The sequence below is a fragment of the Triticum aestivum genome, chromosome 4D (genome assembly GCF_018294505.1).
Source record: "Triticum aestivum cultivar Chinese Spring chromosome 4D, IWGSC CS RefSeq v2.1, whole genome shotgun sequence".
Classification (NCBI taxonomy): Eukaryota; Viridiplantae; Streptophyta; class Magnoliopsida; order Poales; family Poaceae; genus Triticum; species Triticum aestivum.
This window is the reverse complement of record NC_057805.1, coordinates 308601214-308624796: the sequence shown is the minus strand read 5'-3', so window position 1 is coordinate 308624796 and position 23583 is coordinate 308601214. Positions and strand designations below refer to the sequence as shown.

The window sequence follows — 23583 nt, the reverse complement described above, 5'->3', positions numbered from 1 at the left end:
ATCCCGGCAGGGCTTCGCCAAGCGCAAGCGGGGAGGAAGAGGTGTCACGGGAGGGAGAGGGAGGCGCCAGGGCTTAGATTATTGCTGCCCTCCCTCTCCCCCACTATATATAGGGCCAAGGGAGAGGGGGGCGCAGCCTTGGCCCTTCCTCCAAGGAAGGGTGCGGCCAGGGAGGAGACCTTCCTCCCCAAGGCACCTCGGAGGTGCCTTCCCCCTTTAGGACTCTCCGTTTTTCTTATCTCTTGGCGCATGGGCCTCTTGGGGCTGGTGCCCTTGGCCCATATAGGCCAAGGCGCACCCCCTACAGCCCATGTGGCCCCCCGGGGCTGGTGGACCCCCTTGGTGGACCCCCAGACCCCTTTCGGCACTCCCGGTACAATACCGACAAAGTGCGAAACTTTTCCGGCGACCAAAATAAGACTTCCCATATATAAATCTTTACCTCCGGACCATTCCGGAACTCCTCGTGACGTCCGGGATCTCATCCGGGACTCCGAACAACTTTCGGGTTACCGCATACTAATATCTCTACAACCCTAGCGTCACCGAACCTTAAGTGTGTAGACCCTACGGGTTCGGGAACCATGCAGACATGACCGAGACGACTCTCCGGTCAATAACCAACAGCGGGATCTGGATACCCATGTTGGCTCCCACATGGTCCTCGATGATCTCATCAGATGAACCACGATGTCGAGGATTCAATCAATCCCGTATACAATTCCCTTTGTCTATCGGTATGTTACTTGCCCGAGATTCGATCGTCGGTATCCCGATACCTTGTTCAATCTCGTTACCGGCAAGTCTCTTTACTCGTTCCGTAACACATCATCCCGTGATCAACTCCTTGGTCACATTGTGCACATTATGATGATGTCCTACCGAGTGGGCCCAGAGATACCTCTCCATTTACACGGAGTGACAAATCCCAGTCTCGATTCGTGCCAACCCAACAGACACTTTCGAAGATACCTGTAGTGCACCTTTATAGCCACCCAGTTACGTTGTGACGTTTGGTACACCCAAAGCATTCCTACGGTATCCGGGAGTTGCACAATCTCATGGTCTAAGGAACTGATACTTGACACTAGAAAAGCTCTAAGCAAACGAACTACACGATCTTGTGCTAGGCTTAGGATTGGGTCTTCTCCATCACATCATTCTCCTAATGATGTGATCCCGTTATCAACGACATCCAATGTCCATGGTCAAGAAACCGTAACCATCTATTGATCAACGAGCTAGTCAACTAGAGGCTTACTAGGGACATGGTGTTGTCTATGTATCCACACATGTATCTGAGTTTCCTATCAATACAATTCTAGCATGGATAATAAACGATTATCATGAACAAGGAAATATAATAATAACCTATTTATTATTGCCTCTAGGGCATATTTCCAACAGTCTCCCACTTGCACTAGAGTCAATAATCTAGTTCACATCACCATGTGATTAACACTGACAGGTCACATCACCATGTGACCAACATCCAAAGAGTTTACTAGAGTCAACAATCTAGTTCACATCACTATGTGATTAACACTCAATGAGTTCTGGTTTGATCATGTTATGCTTGTGAGAGAGGTTATTAATCAACGGGTCTGAACCTTTCAGATCCGTGTGTGCTTTACGAATATCTATGTCATCTTGTGGATGCTACCACGCGCTATTTGGAGCCATTTCAAATAACTGCTCTACTATACGAATCCGGTCTACTACTCAGAGTCATCCGGATTAGTGTCAAAGTTCGCATCGACGTAACCCTTTACGACGAACTCCTTTTCACCTCCATAATCGAGAAAATTCCTTAGTCCACTAGATACTAAGGATAAGTTCGACCGCTGTCATGTGATCCATTCCCGGATCACTATTGTACCCCTTGACCAACTCATGGCAAGGCACACTTCATGTGCGGTACACAACATAGCATACTGTAGAGCCTACGGCTGAAGCATAGGGGACGACCTTCGTCCTTTCTCTCTCTTCTGTTGTGTTCAGGTCTTGAGTCTTACTCAATACTCACACCTCGTAACACAGCCAAGAACTCCTTCTTTGCAGATCTATTTTGAACTCTTTCAAAATCATGTCAAGGTGTGCGTTCTTTGAAAGTATCATCGGGCGTCTTGATCTATCTCTATAGATCTTGATGCCCAATATGTAAGCAGCTTTATCCAGGTCTTCCTTTGAAAAAAAAACTCCTTTCAAACAACCCTTTATGCTTTCCAGAAATTCTACATCATTTCGGATCAACAATATGTCATTCACATATACTTATCAGAAATGTTGTAGTGCTCCCACTCACTTTATTGGAAATATAAGTTTCTAACAAACTTTGTATAAACCCAAAAACTTTGATCACTCCATCAAAGTGTATATTCTGACTCCAAGATGCTTGCTCTAATCCATGGAAGGATCGCTGGAGCTAGCATACATTTTAGCATCCTTAGGATCGACAAAACCTTTCTGATTGTATCACATACAACCTTTCCTTACGAAAACTGGTAAGGAAACTTGTTTTGACATCCGTCTGCCAGATTTCATAAATGCAGCTAATGCTAACATGATTCCGACGGACTTAAGCATCGCTACGGATGAGAAAATCTCATCGTAGTCAACTCCTTGAACTTGTGGAAATACTCTTTGCCACAAGTCGAGCTTCATAGACGGTAACATCACCGTCCACGTCCGTCTTCTTCTCAAAGATCCATTTATCTTGGATTTCATGGCTTCTAACCATTTGTCGGAATATGGGCCCACCATCGCTTCTCCATAGCTCGTAGGTTCAGTATTGTCCAACAACATGATATCTCAGACAGGATTACGTACCACTCTGAAGTAGCACGCATCCTCGTCGTCCTACGAGGTTTGGTGGTGACTTGATCCGAAGTTTCATGATCACTATCATAAGCTTCCACTTCAATTGGTATAGGTGCCACAGGAACAACTTCCTGTGCCCTGCTACACACTAGTTGGAGTGACGATTCAATAACCTTATCAAGTCTCCACCATCCTCCCACTCAATTCTTTCGAGAGAAACTTTTCCTCGGGAAAGGACTCATTTCTAGAAGCAATTACTTTTGCTTCCAGATCTGAAATAGGAGGTGTACCCAACTGTTTTGGGTTTTCTATGAAGATGCATTTATCCGCTTTGGGTTCGAGCTTATCAGCTTGAAACTTTTTCACATAAGCATCGCAGCCCCAAACTTTTAAGAAACGACAACTTAGGTTTCTCTAAACGGTGTCGTCTCAACGGAATTGCGTGGTGCCCTATTTAAAGTGAATGCGGTTGTCTCTAATGCCTAACCCATAAACAATAGTGGTAATTCGATAAGAGACATCATGGTATGCACCATATCCAATAGGGTGCAGCTATGATGTCCGGACACACCATCACACTATGGTGTTCCAGGCGGTATTAATTGTGAAACACTTTCCACAATGTCTTAATTGTGTGCCAAACTCGTAACTCAGATACTCATCTCTATGATCATATCACAGACATTTTATCCTCTTGTCACGACGATCTTCAACTTCACTCTGAAATTACTTGAACCTTTCAATAATTCAGACTTGTGTTTCATCAAGTAAATACACTCAGCATTTACTCAAATCATCTGTGAAGTAAGAACATAACGATATCCACTGCATGCCTCAGCACTCATTGGACTGCACACATCAAAATGTATTACTTCCAACAAGTTGCTCTCTTGTTCCATCTTACTGAAAACGAGGACTTTCAGTCATCTTGCCCATGTGGTATGATTTGCATGTCTCAAGTGATTCAAAATCAAGTGAGTCCAAACGATCCATCTGCATGGAGTTTCTTCATGCATATATACCAATAGACATGGTTCGCATGTCTCAATCTTTTCAAAAACGACTGAGTCCAAAGATCCATCTACATGGAGCTTCTTCATGCGTTTTATCCCAATATGACTCAAATAGCAGTGCCACAAGTATGTGGTACTATCATTACTTTTGGCATGAACATGTGTATCACTGCGATCGAGATTCATTTTAGGTGCAAGACCATTGAAGGTATTATTCAAATAAACAGAGTAACCATTATTCTCCTTAAATGAATAACCGTATTGCGATAAACATAATCCAATCATGCTCAACGCAAACACCAAATCTCGATAGTAGAGGGAGCATGCGATGCTTGATCACATCAACCTTGGAAACACTTCCAACACATATCGTCATCTCACCTTTAGCTAGTCTCCGTTTATTCCGCAGCTTTTATTTCGAGTTACTAACACTTAGCAATCGAACCGGTATCTAATACCCTGGTGCTGCTAGGAGTACTAGTAAAGTACACATTCATATAATGTATATCTAATATACTTCTGTCGACCTCGCCTGCCTTCTCATCTACCAAATATCTAGGGTAGTATTGCTTCAGTGACCGTTCCTCTCATTACAGAAGCACTTAGTCTCGGGTTTGGGTTCAACCTTGGGATTCTTCACTAGAGCAGCAAACGATTTGCTGTTTCATGAAGTATCCCTTTTGCCCTTGCCCTTCTAGAAACTAGTGGTTTTACTAACCATCAACAATTGATGCTCCTTCTTGATTTCTACTTTCGCGGTGTCAACATCGCGAATAGTTCAAGGATCATCATAACTATCCCTGATATGTTATAGTTCATCACGAAGCTCTACTAGCTTGGTGGCAGTGACTATGGAGAACTATCACTATCTCATCTGGAAGATCAACTCCCACTCGATTCAAGCGATTGCAGTACTCAGACAATCTGAGCACATTCTCAACGATTGAGCTTTTCTCCCTTGGTTTGCAGGCTTAAGAAACTTGTCAGAGGTCTCATACCTCTTGACGAGGGCATTAGTCTAAAATCCCAATTTCAGTCTTCGGAACATCTCATATGTTCTGCGACGTTTCAAAACCGTCTTTGGTGCCACAATTCTAAACCGTTAGCATTACTCACTGAACTATCACGTAGTCATCAAAACGTGTATGTCAGATGTTTCGCAACATCTACAGACGACGCTGAGGTTCAGCACACCGAGCGGTGCATTAAGGACATAAGCCTTCTGTGCAGCAAATGAGGACAATCCTTAGTTTACGGACCCATTCCGCATAATTGCTACTACCAACTTTCAACTAAATTTTCTCTAGGAACATATCTTAAACAGTAGAACTAAAGCGTATGACATAATTTGCAAAGACCTTTTGACTATGTTCATGATAATTAAGTTCATCTGATTAATGAACTCCCACTCAGATAGACATCCCTCTAGTCATCTAAGTGATACATGATCCGAGTCAAACTAGGCCGTGTCCGATCATCACGTGAGACGGACTAGTCATCATCGGTGAACATCTCCATGTTCATCGTATCTGCTATACGACTCATGTTCGACCTTTCGGTCTCTTGTGTTCCGAGGCTATGTCTGTACATGCTAGGCTCGTCAAGTCAACCTAAGTGTTTTGCATGTGTTCCGAGGCCATGTCTGTACATGCTAGGCTCGTCAACACCCGTTGTATTCGAACGTTAGAATCTATCACACCCGATCATCACGTGGTGCTTCGAAACAACGAACCTTCGCAACGGTGCACAGTTAGGGGGAACACGTCTCTTGAAATTTTAGTGAGGGATCATCTTATTTATGCTACCGTCGTTCTAAGCAAATAAGATGCATAACATGATAAACATCACATGCAATCAAATAGTGACATGATATGGCCAATATCATTTTGCTCCTTTGATCTCCATCTTCGGGGCACCATGATCATCTTCGTCACCGGCATGACACCATGATCTCCATCATCATGATCTCCATCATTGTGTCTTTATGAAGTTGTCACGCCAACGATTACTTCTACTTCTATGGCTAACGCGCTTAGCAATAAAGTAAAGTAATTTACATGGCATTATTCAATGACACGCAGGTCATACAAAAAATAAAGACAACTCCTATGGCTCCTGCCGGTTGTCATACTCATCGACATGCAAGTCGTGATCCCTATTACAAGAATATGATCAATCTCATACGTCACATATATCATTCATCATATCTTCTGGCCATATCACATCACATAGCACATGCTGCAAAAACAAGTTAGACGTCCTCTAATTGTTGTTGCAAGTTTTTACGTGGCTTGTATAGGTTTCTAGCAAGAACGTTTCTTACCTACGTAAAACCACAACATGATATGCCAATTTATATTTACCCTTCATAAGGACCCTTTTCATCGAATCCGTTCCGACTAAAGTGGGAGAGACAGACACCCGCTAGCCACCTTATGCAACTAGTGCATGTCAGTCGGTGGAACCTGTCTCACGTAAGCGTACGTGTAAGGTCGGTCCGGGCCGCTTCATCCCACAATGCCGCCGAAACAAGATAAGACTAGTAGCGGCAAGAAGAATTGGCAACATCGACGCCCACAACTACTTTGTGTTCTACTCGTGCATAGAAACTACGCATAGACCTAGCTCATGATGCCACTGTTGGGGAACGTAGCAGAAATTCAAAATTTTCTACGCATCACCAAGATCAATCTATGGAGTAATCTAGCAACGAGGGGAAGGGGAGTGCATCTACATACCCTTGTAGATCGCGAGCGGAAGCGTTCAAGAGAACGGGGTTGATGGAGTCGTACTCGTCGTGATCCAAATCACCGATGATCCTAGCGCCGAACGGACGGCACCTCCGCGTTCAACACACGTACGGAGCAGCGACGTCTCCTCCTTCTTGATCCAGCAAGGGGGGAGGAGAGGTTGATGGAGATCCAGCAGCACGACGGCGTGGTGGTGGAAGTAGCGGGATCCCGGCAGGGCTTCGCCAAGCGCAAGCGGGGAGGAAGAGGTGTCACGGGAGGGAGAGGGAGGCGCCAGGGCTTAGATTATTGCTGCCCTCCCTCTCCCCCACTATATATAGGGCCAAGGGAGAGGGGGGGCGCAGCCTTGGCCCTTCCTCCAAGGAAGGGTGCGGCCAGGGAGGAGACCTTCCTCCCCAAGGCACCTCGGAGGTGCCTTCCCCCTTTAGGACTCTCCGTTTTTCTTATCTCTTGGCGCATGGGCCTCTTGGGGCTGGTGCCCTTGGCCCATATAGGCCAAGGCGCACCCCCTACAGCCCATGTGGCCCCCCCGGGGCTGGTGGACCCCCTTGGTGGACCCCCGGACCCCTTTCGGCACTCCCGGTACAATACCGACAAAGTGCGAAACTTTTTCGGCGACCAAAATAAGACTTCCCATATATAAATCTTTACCTACGGACCATTCCGGAACTCCTCGTGACGTCCGGGATCTCATCCGGGACTCCGAACAACTTTCGGGTTACCGCATACTAATATCTCTACAACCCTAGCGTCACCGAACCTTAAGTGTGTAGACCCTACGGGTTCGGGAACCATGCAGACATGACCGAGACGACTCTCCGGTCAATAACCAACAGCGGGATCTGGATACCCATGTTGGCTCCCACATGGTCCTCGATGATCTCATCGGATGAACCACGATGTCGAGGATTCAATCAATCCCGTATACAATTCCCTTTGTCTATCGGTATGTTACTTGCCCGAGATTCGATCGTCGGTATCCCGATACCTTGTTCAATCTCATTACCGGCAAGTCTCTTTACTCGTTCCGTAACACATCATCCCGTGATCAACTCCTTGGTCACATTGTGCACATTATGATGATGTCCTACCGAGTGGGCCCAGAGATACCTCTCCGTTTACACGGAGTGACAAATCCCAGTCTCGATTCGTGCCAACCCAACAGACACTTTCGGAGATACCTGTAGTGCACCTTTATAGCCACCCAGTTACGTTGTGACGTTTGGTACACCCAAAGCATTCCTACGGTATCCGGGAGTTGCACAATCTCATGGTCTAAGGAACTGATACTTGACACTAGAAAAGCTCTAAGCAAACGAACTACACGATCTTGTGCTAGGCTTAGGATTGGGTCTTGTCCATCACATCATTCTCCTAATGATGTGATCCCATTATCAACGACATCCAATGTCCATGGTCAGGAAACCGTAACCATCTATTGATCAACGAGCTAGTCAACTAGAGGCTTACTAGGGACATGGTGTTGTCTATGTATCCACACATGTATCTGAGTTTCCTATCAATACAATTCTAGCATGGATAATAAACGATTATCATGAACAAGGAAATATAATAATAACCTATTTATTATTGCCTCTAGGGCATATTTCCAACAAAGGCCCCTTTGCCGTCCGCTTCAAAAAGCAGACGACAAAGAAGCTCTTTACCGATGCCTACTTTGCCGGAGCCTTTTGCCCTCCGCGGCAGACGGCAAAGGCCTTTTTGCCGTCCGCCATCCTTGCCTGCAGACGGCAAAGTAGCTGATTCCTGTAGTGTTCAGTTTTTTTTTGCACAGGCCAAAATGCTTAACCTTTTTGCCTCAACATTTGCATGTAGCATTTAGATGTGACTAAGAATACATCAAAAATTGTCTTGATCTTTTTGACATTTCGAAAATTATTTTTTGGCCCGGGAGCACGCGCTCCCGAGAGCCAAATTGAATTTCCGCATGTGCGCTGATTACACAAATCTCAACAAAGCATGCCCGAAGGATCCGCTTCCTTTGCCCCGCATTGATCGGGTGATCAACTCCATCACGAGTTGTGAGCGACTGTCTTTTTTAGACGCGTACTCTGGGTACCACCAGATCTATATGAGGGAGTCCACCACGGGTTGCTAACGGAGGTTGCTAGATCTGCATACTGCTGGTTAATGGAACGCAATAGCCATACCCGCGTACCCGCATACCCATATGCTCATTCATTCTGACAGGTAGACATTGTATGTCATTCACTAAAAATGTGAAAACCCTAGCGTCGCTTTACCCAACCCAACCTCAATCTCAAATCCCTCCCCGTAGCCCCCTCCCCCCGCGCCGTCACTCTCACACCACACCACAGAAAGCCCCTCGCCCCATCTCTCTCGCCACAAACCCTAGAGGGGAGGTGCCATCGCCGCCGGCGCTACCTGCAGCGATATGACCATCCACCTCCCTCATCTCCTCGTCTTCTCTTTCCACCTCCCGTCCTCCATGCGACTAGCAGACCAAGCCATCTCCTCCCTCCACCTCCCGTCCTCCATGCGACTAGCAGACCAAGCAATCTCCTCCCTCCACCTCCTCCTCTCCACCCTCCACCTCCTCCTCTCCACCCCACCCCCTCCACACGAGCACGTCGGGCTGGCGGAGCACCTCCTTCCTCCATGCCTCGAGCTTCAGTGGACAAACACATGGATCTTGGCCACGAGGATGTCGAGGAGGCGCATCACTCCATCGCAGATGCAAACGCGGTGGATGGGGAAGAATTTGGAGAAGATGGCACCAAGAGTCGGCCTCGGGCGCCACGCCTTCGCCCTTGCCTATCCATGCTCCCGACTCTTCAACCACCTTTAATGGGGCAGGTTCTCGGGCGCAGCTCCTCTCTGCCCGGTTACAAGGTGGGGTGTGGTCGTGGCCGTGACAACGCTACACATGCGACGGCGGTACCAAGCACCCGGCGGCGTCCGGGACCAACTCCGACCGTTCCTATGAGGAACACTTCTAGTGCGGCAGCAAAGCTTCCAATTCGGTGAAGAGTTCATTATCTTTTTTAATGTGTTGATTTGATTTGTTAACGAATGATCGAGTGTGTTCAATAGTTACTTGATCTTTTGTAGATGCTCACACAGGAGAAACTAGCTTTTGGATCTGCCTTCAAGACATTCAAGAAGGGATGCAGGTTTGTACTTAGTGGTACTTAAGAATTGCAAATTAAACATAACTTATATACATAAAACTCCCTGCTAGCATCCACATAGACCCCAAATGAGCTAGCTTTTGGACTTGCGTTCAAGACATTGAAGAAGGATGCATGTTAGTACTTAGTACTCTGTCCGTCCCAAATGAGCAAAATGATGTAAGGAAAATTCCCCTAGGAAAAAGACTCATGGCGTGCTGTGCGCAGAAGATCCCCTTTGGGGTCTTGGACACGCCCACAAGTCTCGAGAGAGGGCAAAACAGTAAGGCCTCCTTTGGTTTAGAGGAATCTTGTTGTAGGAATTTCATAGAATATGATTTCTATAGGAAAATTTTCTTTAAAGCCTTTTGGTTTGTAGGAATGGAATCATATTCCTATGAAGGAATTCTTCCTATCCTCCATATTTCATAGGAAAATAAATATTAGCCTAGACTCAATGAAAAAACTTCTATGATGTGAATCAAAGGGCATCTCCTTTTCTATTCCTACTCATAGGATTTAAGATACATGTCATCTCATTTTCTATGACTTTTCTATTTCTACGATTTTCCTACCCTATAAACCAAAGAAGGCCTAAACAGTTTCTAAACAGTTTAGGCTCTCAACTTGTAGCGGCTTTGTCCGTAGCTCACGCGCTCCCCCGGTCCACCGGCTCCACGTTACGGAGCGCACCGACTGGGACCCCACGCGTCACAGAGAGAGAGGCCACCCAGCCTTTCTTTAACCTCGCCGAAGCCGGGCGGCGCGCTGTCGCGGCCGTGAAATTTTTACTTAGCACCGCAGCGAGATTCACATCGCAGCGGCGGTTCGTGCGTGGGACTAGCACCATTTTTTCCGTATAATATAAGGGGGCGATTATAAGATGGAAGGGGTCCCTGTCGCTGTTGCGCCCGAGCGCCACCCACACCCACTTGCCTTTCCTATTAGCTGCTGCTGCTGCTGCTTTGTGCTCTTGCGCCGTGGTCTCCTCCCCACTTCCCTTGGCCTGTTCTTATCTGATCTCCAGTCCTCCCTCCTCTCCCTCGTGCCTTCTTCTCCCCCCCTTTCCCCCACCCTCCCTCCGCTGTTTTTCTCTCCTCCCCTCCCTTCCTAGCTCTCCAAGGTCATGGCAAAGGTGAAAAGCGGATAAAACTAGCAAGTGGGAGATCGACGCAGGTGAGCTCATGCTGCCCTGCCATCTCCCTTATGTGTTCCTGCGTTCCTGCTGCATATGCTTCTTCTTCCTCGTCTATCCTTTTACGATGTGTTTTGTCCGTGCTCTTGATTGGCTAGAGGGCCTGAGGTAGGCTAGCTATGCGACCATGCCTTGTTCTTTTGGTTATTTTTCTCTCTGGATAGATGGATATTTTCGGGGGTCCTAGAGTTGCTTCTGCAGCAGTTTTCAATTCCAGTTTGTGCTTCTTTTTCATTGCTCCAGGGAGATGTTTTTGGATAAGTCCAATTCCCAGAGTTCCCTTCTTTCTTTTGTTTTGGAAATCTGGAGTATGTAGCACCTGGCGTTTTTGGAAGGATTTTATTTTGTTTTGTCAGGGAGGAATGGAATGCTATTCCTGTTTTCTCTTATCAGGAGATGGAAAATTTCCCGTCCCTTCTCCGTTTTTGATGCCTGCTTGATCCATTTTCTCTATTGTTTTCTTCCCCTTTTGTGGGCTATACTACTACTTTGTTTCCTTTTGGGTGAGCACATGGGTACATGTTCTTGTTTCCAACTGTCGATACCTGTTTTACATGAAAGATGGCTTTCTTCCCTTGAAAAGTGTTCCCCCTGCTTTCTCATCATTTTGGCCAACCCCTGTGAGTGATTGGATCAAAGCAATCCGATCTTTCATACGCTTAAACATGATACAATCATTTTCGTGACCTGCTAGGATTATATGGAAACAGTTCTAGTATTTGGTAAAACCCTGTGTGGACAGATGTGTTAAGTTTTCTGCCTTGTTCTTTCATTAGTGTATTTCGTACTCCTATATGGTCATGCATAACACACCTACCCATTTCCGTTAGTTATGCCGTCCGATATGATCATGTCACAGAGAAAAACAAGATAAGCTTCTGTTAGATTAGTTGCCTCTGCTAGTTGCGTGCGCTGCCTTCTTGAGTTGATGATCTATAATTGTGAAGGAGAGGATCATAGCAGAGGTGTGGGTTAGATAAGATCGAGTGCGTTTTGATTAGCCAAACACATGCAGGCCGGGCCTTCCGGTGCTTGCTTCAATTGGCAAACTTGCTTTTATGCCACATGATTGTCTCGGCTCCGGGTTATGTAGATCTGGGATGTTTTGTGAACTAATACTGGTCCAGCTGTTTTCTTTAAGGACAAGACAGGAACTGGAGCACATATGTGTTAAGTCACCGTCTAATTACCTGATTAAGTTCCCTCAAAGAAAACTACCTGATTAAGATACTACTGGTAGTATTATGGCTATTTTAAGCTTTATTGCTCTTAACTGTAATTGCCTCTTTAACACTAATCTTGTTGCACATGTTGCCTAGTTATTGCGTTTAGACTCAGCAAGCAATAAGTTGGTAATTAACCTGGCCTCTTTGCTTGCTTCTGTGCAGGTGAACACCACCACAGCTACAAGTAGAGGAAGTGGAATTTCTCTTGTGGAAAAAAGGGAGAGTTGCTTGAGTGGCCATGATGGGAGGTGGGCTGCTCATGGATCAGGGCATGGCGTTCTCCGGCGTGCACAACTTCGTGGATCTGCTCCAGCAGAACGGCGCCGACAAGAACCTCGGCTTCGGCTCCCTTATGCCGCAGACTTCCTCCGGCGACCAGTGCGTCATGGGCGAGGGCGACCTCGTGGACCCCCCGACGGACAACTTCCCGGACGCCGGGGAGGACGACAGCGACGACGATGTGGATGACATCGAGGAGCTGGAGCGCCGCATGTGGCGCGACCGCATGAAGCTCAAGCGCCTCAAGGAGCTGCAGCAGAGCCGCGGCAAAGAGCAGGCCGCCGCCGGCGGCGGCGTTGGCGACGGCTTGAAGCCGCGGCAGTCGCAGGAGCAGGCGCGCCGCAAGAAGATGTCGCGCGCGCAGGACGGCATCCTCAAGTACATGCTCAAGATGATGGAGGTGTGCCGCGCCCAGGGGTTCGTGTACGGCATCATTCCGGAGAAGGGCAAGCCCGTGAGCGGCGCCTCTGACAACCTCCGTGCCTGGTGGAAGGAGAAGGTCCGCTTCGACCGGAACGGCCCGGCCGCCATCGCCAAGTACCAGGCGGACAACGCCGTGCCGGGCTCCGAGAGCGAGCTGGCTTCCGGCACCGCCAGCCCGCACTCGCTGCAGGAGCTGCAGGACACCACGCTGGGCTCGCTCCTCTCGGCGCTCATGCAGCACTGCGATCCCCCGCAGCGAAGGTTCCCGCTCGAGAAGGGCATCTCTCCTCCATGGTGGCCGTCCGGCGACGAGGAGTGGTGGCCGGAGCTTGGCATCCCCAAGGACCAGGGCCCGCCCCCGTACAAGAAGCCCCATGACCTCAAGAAGGCTTGGAAGGTGAGCGTGCTCACCGCTGTCATCAAGCACATGTCGCCGGACATCGAGAAGATCCGGCGCCTCGTCCGCCAGTCCAAGTGCCTCCAGGACAAGATGACCGCCAAGGAGATCTCCACCTGGCTGGCCGTGGTGAAGCAGGAAGAGGAGCTGTTCATGAGGCTGCACCCGGGCGCTCGCCCTCCAGCGTCTGCCGGCGGCATCGCCAGTGCCATATCATTCAACGCCAGCTCGAGTGAGTACGACGTTGACCTCGCCGACGACTGCAAGGGCGATGAGGCCGGCACCCACAAGATGGCCATGGCCGATCCAACCGCCTTCAACCTCGGCGCGGCCATCCTGAATGACAAGTTCCTGATGCAAGCGCCCATGAAAGAGGAGACCGCCGACATGGAGTATGTCCAGAAGAGGAGTGCGGTGGCCGCCGAGCCGGAGCTGATGCTGAACAACCGCGTCTACACCTGCAACAACGTCCAGTGCCCGCACAGCGACTACGGGTACGGATTCCTTGACCGGAATGCGCGCAGCAGCCACCAGTACACCTGCAAGTACAATGATCCCCTCCCGCCAAGCGCGGAGAACAAGGCAGCGCCACCTGCGCCGCCGCAAGTCTTCCCGGCGGCCTACAACCAGCAGAACCATGGGCTCAACAACCTGGATTTTGGCCTGCCCATGGATGGGCAGAGGTCCATCGCCGAGCTGATGAACATGTACGACACCGCCTTCCCGGCCACCAACAAGAACATGGGCAACGACGACGTCACCATTATAGAGAGGCCCAATGCCATCACCCCGGGAGCGCAGATGGACGAGGGTTTCTTTGGACAGGGCAATGGAATTGGAGGCAATGGCGACAGTATGTTCAGTGATGTCAGTAACATGATGCAGCAGCAGCAGCAGCAGCAAGCACAACAGCCACAGCAGCAGCAGGCCCCGGCGCAGCAGCAGTTCTTCATCCGTGACGACGCGCAGGCGCAGTTCGGGAACCAGATGGGCAGCATCTCCGGCGCATCGGATTTCAGGTTCGGCTCTGGCTTCAACATGTCTGGCACCGTCGACTACCCGCAGAAGAACGACGGCCCCAATTGGTACTACTGAATGAAGAATAAACTCGTAGGGTCATCATAAGCTTTTAAAACCTTCTTCGTGGCAAAACCAACCTTGTGTTTCCATGGGGAAGCGTCGTCGTCCTCCTAAGAAGTGGGTAATTCTATAGGTCTTCTCTTAATTTTCATATAGGTTTTGCAGTAGTTGCAAATAGGCTGGAACTTGGAACTGGTTATATACATGTATGTCCATCCAGCTGGTGAACCTCTTATGGAAAACTTAATTTTATTCCTAGTTGAACTTGTTAGTTAAATGCTGTTCATATGACTGGCTGGTTGTCAAATTGTTTGTGTATTTCTTGATTCCGTTCCTTGTGATTGGTGAATGTATGAACTGGTGCTCTCTTATGTGATCTCTCTCTCTTCCGGTGATGATTTTCAATTGTTTTTTCTTTTTTGCAAAACTTCCATGCCGTGGAATTTTGGTAAAATAGACAGCTACGTCTGTTTGTCAGGCTTGTGGAAATTTTGCCTGAATTAGGTTCACTTGGATGTCGGCATAGAAACGGACCAACCAAGATGTTTTTCTTCCCCTGAACTTTCGGGTAAAAAAAAAATTCATACCGCTGAGCTGCTTCTTTTTAAGTCGTGTGAGAGATCTAGTGACTTTCACATCAAGACGCTTAGAAAGTTAGTATTTGATCCCCACTTTGCCTAAAGCCGGGTGGGTCAATTCAAAGTGGCAAACCTAAGAAAAGTTCTTTTTTTAAACTTGGGCCTCTTTATTAGATCAAACAACCGTTACATCATCCACCAGCCATCTCACAATAGATGCCGGTGGTTCCTCGACCCACAATCCGGGTGGATTAAAAACCGCCAGCCTAGCTAGCTCATGAGAGACACAATTTGCCTCTCGAGGGCAGTGAAAGAAAGACATCGAAGTATAGTCTACTGATAAAACATTGCAATCTGCATAAATTGCCGCCGCTCCTGTTGCAGTGAAGCCACCCGAGTTCATTGTATTGATCACCTCTACACAATCCGCCTCCACCACCAGCTTGTTTACTCCCATCTGTTGCGCAAGGAGGAGGCCATGCCCCAATGCATACGCTTCTGCTGATGCTACATCGGACACATGCTCCAGTTTGTCGTTGGAGGCTGCTAAGAACCTCCCTTTGTCGTCCGTGAGCACAGCCCCGACTGCTCCGTTCAGATTCTGAGCATAAAATGATGCGTCAACGTTGAGCTTCACGAACCCCTCCCTTGGCTTGGTCCACCCTCCCTTCTTCACGCCCATCTCCTTCTTCCTTGCGTTTGTGTAGTTGGTAGCTAGAGCAGAAATCGACAGCGCCGAACGGGCTGGCGTTTGTACCTCCTCTCCATGCACCTTTTGCCTTCTCTCCCACCACACATACCACACTCCCACAAGGATTAGGGTCTGCGCACTGACATTTGGAAGTAGACTTCCCCTCCGCGGTGCGCATAAAATATAGTCCAACACCGCTGATCCAGCTCTATCCACCTCGCATGACTCCTCCACAAAGCCATCCAACTTCAGACATCTCCATATCTCAGCCGCCCTTGGACAAGAAAACAGCACATGCTTTATATCCTCGCATCCTCCTGCACACATTGGATAGCTCTTGGGCATCGCTATATGACGGTTCGCAAGGACTCCAAAGCATGGCAGAAACCCATGCAGCACTTTCCATGCATGTATTTTCACTTTACCCGGCAGTGAAGATTCCCACAATTTTGCCCAGACTGGATATTGTTGTGATTGTTGGCCTTCCGTTCGCTCGAACCAACGTCCGAACTGATGATCCCACTCTGCATGATATGCCGACCTAACCGTGAATATGTTGTTCTTGGTGAACCTCCACGCCACAAAATCATCCATCATTCCTGGCGGCGCCAGCGGAATAGCAAGGATTCTCTCCGCATCCACCTGCCAGAACATATCCATGATAAGCTCATGATCCCACACTCCTGTTGCCGGGTCGATCAGGTCAGATACCTTTGACAACAGATTTGCTCCTCTCGGGGTGACTACACGTCCATCCGCACTCGCTGCTATCCATGGGTCAGACCAAATATTAACTTGTGATCCATCGCCTATCCTCCAAATGGCCCCTCTTTTGAAGGTATGAATGCCAGCACATATACTCTGCCATGTGAATGAACATCCACTCTTCATCTTCGCTTCTAAAAGTTTCCCGTCCGGGTAGTATTTCGATCTAAGGACCCGCGCACACAAAGAATCCGGATTTTCCAATAATCTCCATACTTGCTTGGCCAACAAAGCGAGGTTAAAACTATGCAAATCCCTGAATCCCATCCCCCCTTTGTTCTTCGGAATGCAAAGCTTCCACCATGACGCCCAATGTATCCTCTTGTGGTTATCGTCGTCACCCCACCAGTATCTTGATATGGCATCCGTCATCCCTTTGCAAACATTTTTCGGGATATTAAACACCGACATCGCGAACACTGGCATGGCTTGAGCAACAACCTTAATGAGTACATCTTTCCCTCCTGTGGATAACATCTTCTCTTTCCATTCGCTCAACACCTGATTGATCTGATCGATGAGGTATTCAAAAGCTTCACTCCTGTCCGCCCCCACCATCGCCGGTAGGCCCAAATATCTCTCATTCATGGCTTCCGTGAATATACGCAGATTCTGACATATTACAACTTTTTCTTCCACTGCCAAGTTCGGGCTAAAGTAGATGCTGGACTTGGCGTCACTTACCAATTGCCCCGAGCTCTCACAGTATGCATCCAAGATATCCCGAAGACATTCAGCATTCGCCCCATCAGCTCTCATCAGAATGAGGGAATCGTCCGCAAAGAGTAAATGTGAAATTTGTGGTGCGTCTCTACATACTCTCACGCCTACTAGATTTCCATTATCCTCTTCCCTTTGTAACAAACTTGACAAGGCCTCAGCACACAACAGAAAAAGGTAAGGAGACAAGGGGTCTCCCTGCCTTAGCCCTCTCGATGGGTGGAACACATCCGTAGATGTCCCGTTGAAACAAACATTATATGAAACTGATGACACACAAGCCATTATGAACGAGACCCATCTGTTATCAAACCCCAACCTCTCCATCATTCTCTTCAGGAAGCACCATTCCACCCTATCATATGCCTTATGCATATCTAATTTCACCGCACATAGCCCTGACTTGCCTTGTTTTCTCTTTATAGTGTGCATACACTCATACGCAATTAGAATGTTGTCCGTGATCAATCTTCCGGGAACAAAAGCACTCTGCGTCGGGCTGATAATTTCCGGTAAGATTCCTTTCAACCGATTAGCTAGCATCTTGGAGATGATCTTGTAGGCCACATTACATAGACTAATCGGTCTAAACTGCGTGATGTTAGTCGGAGCTGCCACTTTCGGAATCAACACTATCGTGGTATTATTCCACCCTTCCGGGATCGTACCTGTATTTATTGCTTCCAACACTTCCTTCACCAGATCCTCCTTAATCATACTCCAAAAACGTTTGTAAAATGCCGCATGTAATCCGTCGCCCAGGGGCCTTAAAATCTCCAATACTGAACAGAGCCCGACGAGCGTCTTCTTCGGTGAACGGAGCTAGAAGCATATCGTTCATTTGCCCCGAAACCTTGGGCACCACTTTTTGAATGACATTCTCATTTGGAATATTCACCTACGAAGTAAACAGGTTAGTAAAATAATTTTGTACAATCTTCTCCATTTCTGCTTGCACTTCCTGCACCACTCAGTTCTCATCTTGTAAGCTTTTGATAGTATTCTTCTTCCTCCTTGCTGAGGCATACATGTGAAAAAAATTTGTGTTCCGATCACCATGTTTTAACCAATTCGCTCTACCTCTCTACACCCACTCGATTTCCTCCTGTTCCAGCAAATTCTCAATGACAAGAAGTATCTCCTTCTGCCTATCGATGGCGGCATCTGTAGCCGGACCCCTTCTCACGTCCTCCAGCTCCGCTTTTAGGGCCGCCATCCTCTTCTGCGGTCTCTTCAACACTTCCCGATCCCACCGGTGCAGCTCTGTATGTACTGCATCAACTTTAGGCTTGAAAGGCCCAATGCCTAGCATGGCAGCCCGTTGCCATGCCGTTCGAACCACCTCCTCCACCGTTTCCTCCTTGAGCCATCTTGCTTCAAACCTTCTTTTAGCTCCCCTCGGTCTACTATGTTCCGCATAATATTCCGTATTCACCACTATGGGTCGATGGTCGGACTTCGTCATCTCCCCGTTCAGTACTCCTGCATGCGGGAAGAGGTTATTCCACCTCGAATTACAAACCGCTCTATCCAGTCTCTCCTTGATCCGACCTCTGCTCCAAGTAAAACAATCACCTGACGCCCCCATATCATCAAGATCACAATTGGCCAGAGCATCTCTAAACCCTTGCATCAGTCGCTGCTCCCGAACCGCCCCCCTCCTTCTCATGAGCAAATAAGATTTCATTAAAATCTCCAAAAACCATCCAGGGAACATCCATAACTTGGTGTAGCGACCTAAGATAGTCCCATGATTTATGCTTATTCTCTTTTGTCGGTTCTCCGTAGAATCCTGTGCATCTCCACTTGTTCCCATCATCAATAATGACATCAATGAAATTACTCGTAACCTCCATTCTTGTGATATTCATATCGCGTCTCCAAAACATCACAAGACCCCCCGCCCTCCCATCACTCGGGTCGACCAGCCTCTCCTGGAACCCTAGTTTTTTCATCAATTTCTCCGCCTCTGCGTCAGACAGATGTGCCTCTGAAAGAAACAACACATCTAGTTTGTAGCACCTCTCGACCTCCCGAAGTGCTCGAACTGCTCGGGACTGACGCATCCCGCGGCAGTTCCACCCTAAGAGTATCATTGGGCCTGGCGGTCCCCCGAACCGGGGGCCGCCAATTGTTGGAAATATGCCCTAGAGGCAATAATAAAATGGTTATTATTATATTTCCTTGTTCATGATAATTGTCTATTGTTCATGCTTTAATTGTGTTATCCGGAAATCGTAATACATGTGCGAATACATAGACCATAACATGTCCCTAGTGAGCCTCTAGTTGACTAGCTCGTTGATCAATAGATGGTTACGGTTTCCTGACCATGGACATTGGATGTCATTGATAACGGGATCACATCATTAGGAGAATGATGTGATGGACAAGACCCAATCCTAAGCATAGCACTAGATCGTGTAGTTCGTTTGCTAAAGCTTTTCTAATGTCAAGTATCATTTCCTTAGACCATGAGATCGTGCAACTCCCGGATACCGTAGGAATGCTTTGGGTGTACCAAACGTCACAACGTAACTGGGTGGCTATAAAGGTGCACTACAGGTATCTCCGAAAGTGTCTGTTGGGTTGGCTCGGATCGAGACTGGGATTTGTCACTCCGTATGACGGAGAGGTATCTCTGGGCCCACTCGGTATTGCATCATCATAATGAGCTCAATGTGACTAAGTATTTAGTCACGGGATCATGCATTACAGAACGAGTAAAGTGACTTGCCGGTAACGAGATTGAATGAGGTATTGGGATACCGACGATCGAATCTCGGGCAAGTAAAGTACCGATTGACAAAGGGAATTGTATACGGGATTGCTTGAATCCTCGACATTGTGGTTCATCCGATGAGATCATCGTGGAACATGTGGGAGCCAACATGGGTATCCAGATCCCGCTGTTGGTTATTGCCTAGAGCGGTGTCTCGGTCATGTCTGCATGATTCCCGAACCCGTAGGGTCTACACACTTAAGGTTCGGTGACACTAGGGTTATAAGGAAGGTTTGTATGTGATTACCAAATGTTGTTCGGAGTCCCGGATGAGATCCCGGACGTCACGAGGAGTTCCGGAATGGTCCGGAGGTAAAGATTTATATATGGGAAGTCACCATACGGTCACCGGAAATATTCGGGGGTATCCCGGTATTGTACCGGGACCACCGGAAGGGTTCCGAGGGTCCACCGGGAGGGTCCACCTGCCCCGGACGGCCTTATGGGCTGTAAGTGGAAGGGAACCAGCCCTTAGTGGGCTGGGCGCCAACCCCCCTAGGGCCCATGCGCCTAGGGTTTGGGGGGAACCCTAAAGGGGGGCGCCCCCCTTGCTTGGGGGGCAAGCTCCCTCCCCCCTTTGGCCGCCGCCCCCCTCTAGATCTCATCTAGAGGGGCCGGCCCCCTTCCCCCTTCTCCCTATAAATAGAGGGGTGAGGGGAGGGCTGCAGCACCACATCCAAGGCGCAGCCCCTCCCCTCCCCAACACCTCTCCTCCTCTGCGCGTGCTTGGCGAAGCCCTGCCGGAGAACTGTCACTCCACCACCACCACGCCGTCGTGCTGCTGTTGGAGCCTTCTTCCTCAACCTCTCCCTCCTCCTTGCTGGATCAAGGCGTGGGAGACGTCACCGCTCCATACGTGTGTTGAACGCGGAGGTGCCGTCTGTTCGGCGCTTGAATCATCGGTGATTTGGATCACGACGAGTACGACTCCATCAACCCCGTTCTCTTGAACGCTTCCGCTCGCGATCTACAAGGGTATGTAGATGCACTCCTCCCCTCTCGTTGCTAGTAAACTCCATAGATTGATCTTGGTGATGCGTAGAAAATTTTAATTTCCGCAACGATCCCCAACACCAATGTTGCCAAGTCCATCAAAACGGTATCATCCGCCTTGCGCCTCTTGCTTCCCTGCGAGTTTGTGTCATCCTCCCCCTCCTCCCCTCCTTTTGTGCTTGCTTCTTTCGACTTCAGCCGCTCTCCCCCTTTGCCATCAGTTAACAGCAGCTGCGTTCCTACACTCTGCTCCTTCTCTTCATACTCCAGCCTTCTTTTGAATGACCCCGAGGGTTGGGCATTACTAGGGCATTTGACCGGGCTGCTAGCCGTGCTGCATAGATCCTCATCATATCTTTCCTTAGCTGTCTGGTTCCTCCAAGCTCCCCCACCTCGTCCTCCTCTCCCCCCGATTATTCCATGTACCTCTCTCCTCCTGGCCTGTTTGCACCCAATGTTCATCTCTTCTAAACTCCGGAGCAATCAAGGAAATAGGATAAATTATAGCATTCTCATCATGGACACCATTACCATGCTCCTTGGCGACATGACTAACCAGGCCACAAACACCACAAAATACTGGCATCTTCTCATATTCAAACTCAAAGTATACCTTCTTCTGCCTTAAGGTGAGGCTTGCACATCTCATCAGAGGTTTCCTCACGTCCAAGATGATTCGCACTCGGATCCCCCCACCTTGGCCTTTCACTGACCTCTCGTCCACTCGCACCACTTCCCCTGCCTTTCTCGCTAATTGCCTCGCGATACTCGCAGTTCTCATCTTCTCCTTCAACCCCATCACCCTCATCCAAACCTGATATGTATTGAGTTCAATCTCCTTCACCTCCGACCAGCCATCATACTGTGCCAACAACACTGGGCAGTTTCTGAATATCCACGGCCCTTCGTTCATCACCCTCTCCCAATCTCCCAAGCAACTCATCTGTACCAAAAACAGGTTATCCTCTATTGCCCTAAACTCCACTTCTTGCTCTAGGTTCCAAGCCGATCGCATATTTCCATAGAAAGCACCATGATTGAACTTTTTGTTAGTATGGACCCTAGCCAACGCCATGAATTCAGTATCCTTCTCTAGCTCTTCCAAATCCTCCTCTAAAACCACGTCTTCCTCCTTCTCCTCCCTCAGATTCATATACTTCAGCTTCTCGTTCAACGAATCTTCCTGCGACGCCCTGGCTCCATCCAACGAACCCTCCGACCCCTGATCTCCCTTTGCCCTCCTCTTCCCTCCCTCCTGCTCCGCCGTCTTCCGCCCATTAACCCTAGATGTGGATGAGTCCGCCGATGCCATGATCTTCCCTCCGAGGGTAGTTGTCCCCCCTTGCTCCGCCCTTCTGGATCGAGAGAACCCGGCCGGACTAGAAGCCCGATCGGGATCCGATCCAGCTTCGTCGTGTTGCCGCCGTCTCCTCGGCCGTCGCCTAAGAGAAAGAAACCCTAAAGGGTACGTGACGTGTGTCTCCTGTATAACCTAAGAAAAGTTAGGCAATGCTTTGAAGTGTTTTTGGTGCTCGCCAGAAAATAATCTTTGCCTGGTAATATTAAAAAGAAAGAAACATGGATCCGGTTGGATTGGATGGTCCTCGCTTTGATCACAAGAGCCACCATCCCCTTTATTGCTTGGTGGCGCCTATCAACCGTGCATCTTATCCCTTGGCCTGTCAAGCCAAGGTAGTGGTGGGACTTGTGAGTTGTGACCCCTCCTCACATGCTCTCGGGCTCAGTCACAGAGGTGCCCCTATCGTGTTGATTTTCATGGAGGCAGCGGGTCGGCGCGCTAACAGCCATCCGATCGAGTCTTTGATGACTGAGGCTGAGGTGCATATGAGGAGTGACAGGTGTCACGTTTCTTTGCTGGGCGATTAAGTCTCTGAATGACCCACTGTGTGCGACAACTTGACAAGTTTCTGAATGACTCAGTGTGTTTTCAGTCATAATCCTCGTTTGATGGAAGTTGTTAAATCATGTGATGTATCATACTAGGGAGCTGGGGTACATGCTGAAAAACATCTCAAAATGGATAAAGAAACATGTTGAAAAAGGCCACAAGAGTTTGTGGCAAGTCTCTCTTACCAAGAGTTTCTGGTTGGGGGGGTCTACAAAAAAAAAGAGTTTCTGGTTGGGGGGATCTACAAAATAAAATTAAACACTGAGGGAAAGGGTTAACGGTTGAGTTAGATGTAAGCCAAGGTTAAGCGTTTTATGAGGGCACCGAAATCCGGCGATGTGGGCTCAAAATCGTTCTCGAGATGTACCTAATCTGCCCCTTAAAATAGGTTCCAGACAACGAGCAGGATAATATAAGAAAACCATGTGGCTTATGTGACTCTAAATGGTCAATTTGTCCCTTGGATATTCTCGAAAGCTGGCCTGTAGTTTCTTGACCAAGAATTGTCCGCAAAGCCTAAGCTAAAAAACCTGTAAACTATCTACTCTTTTCGTGCAGTGATGTGCAACGATGGTGAGAGGAAGGAGCAAACACTCCTGAAATTAAGCAATTAACTAGTAGAGCAAAGATGCACTTGAAACATATGCTCAAGAACCTTTTTTTGTTCTTTTTTGGCCACCAATTTGTGAAGTTGGACTGGGTAAAGTGCATCCGTGCTAAAAGGAAAGGAGAAAGTAAACAACCCCCTAACCATGGCTTAATCTTAACTCTCAAGTGGCACTAATGAAATAAGCATAATAATACTATTAA

The 23583-nt window shown here is 48.3% G+C and overlaps 1 protein-coding gene across 1 annotated transcript; it reads left to right on the top strand.

Annotated features, from left to right (window-relative positions):
• The first annotated feature begins 10627 nt into the window (after positions 1-10627).
• Positions 10628-14711, top strand: LOC123097603 (protein ETHYLENE-INSENSITIVE 3-like 1a). The gene is made up of 2 exons (XM_044519384.1): positions 10628-10911; positions 12319-14711. Exon 2 carries the CDS (start codon positions 12395-12397, stop codon positions 14348-14350), a length of 1956 nt encoding a protein of 651 aa, XP_044375319.1. The 5' UTR covers positions 10628-10911; positions 12319-12394; the 3' UTR covers positions 14351-14711.
• Positions 14712-23583: the final 8872 nt, after the last annotated feature.

Bases quoted from the DNA above. Each gene is read 5' to 3' on its own strand.
- LOC123097603 (XM_044519384.1), top strand. From the start codon at position 12,395: ATGATGGGAGGTGGGCTGCTCATGGATCAGGGCATGGCGTTCTCCGGC.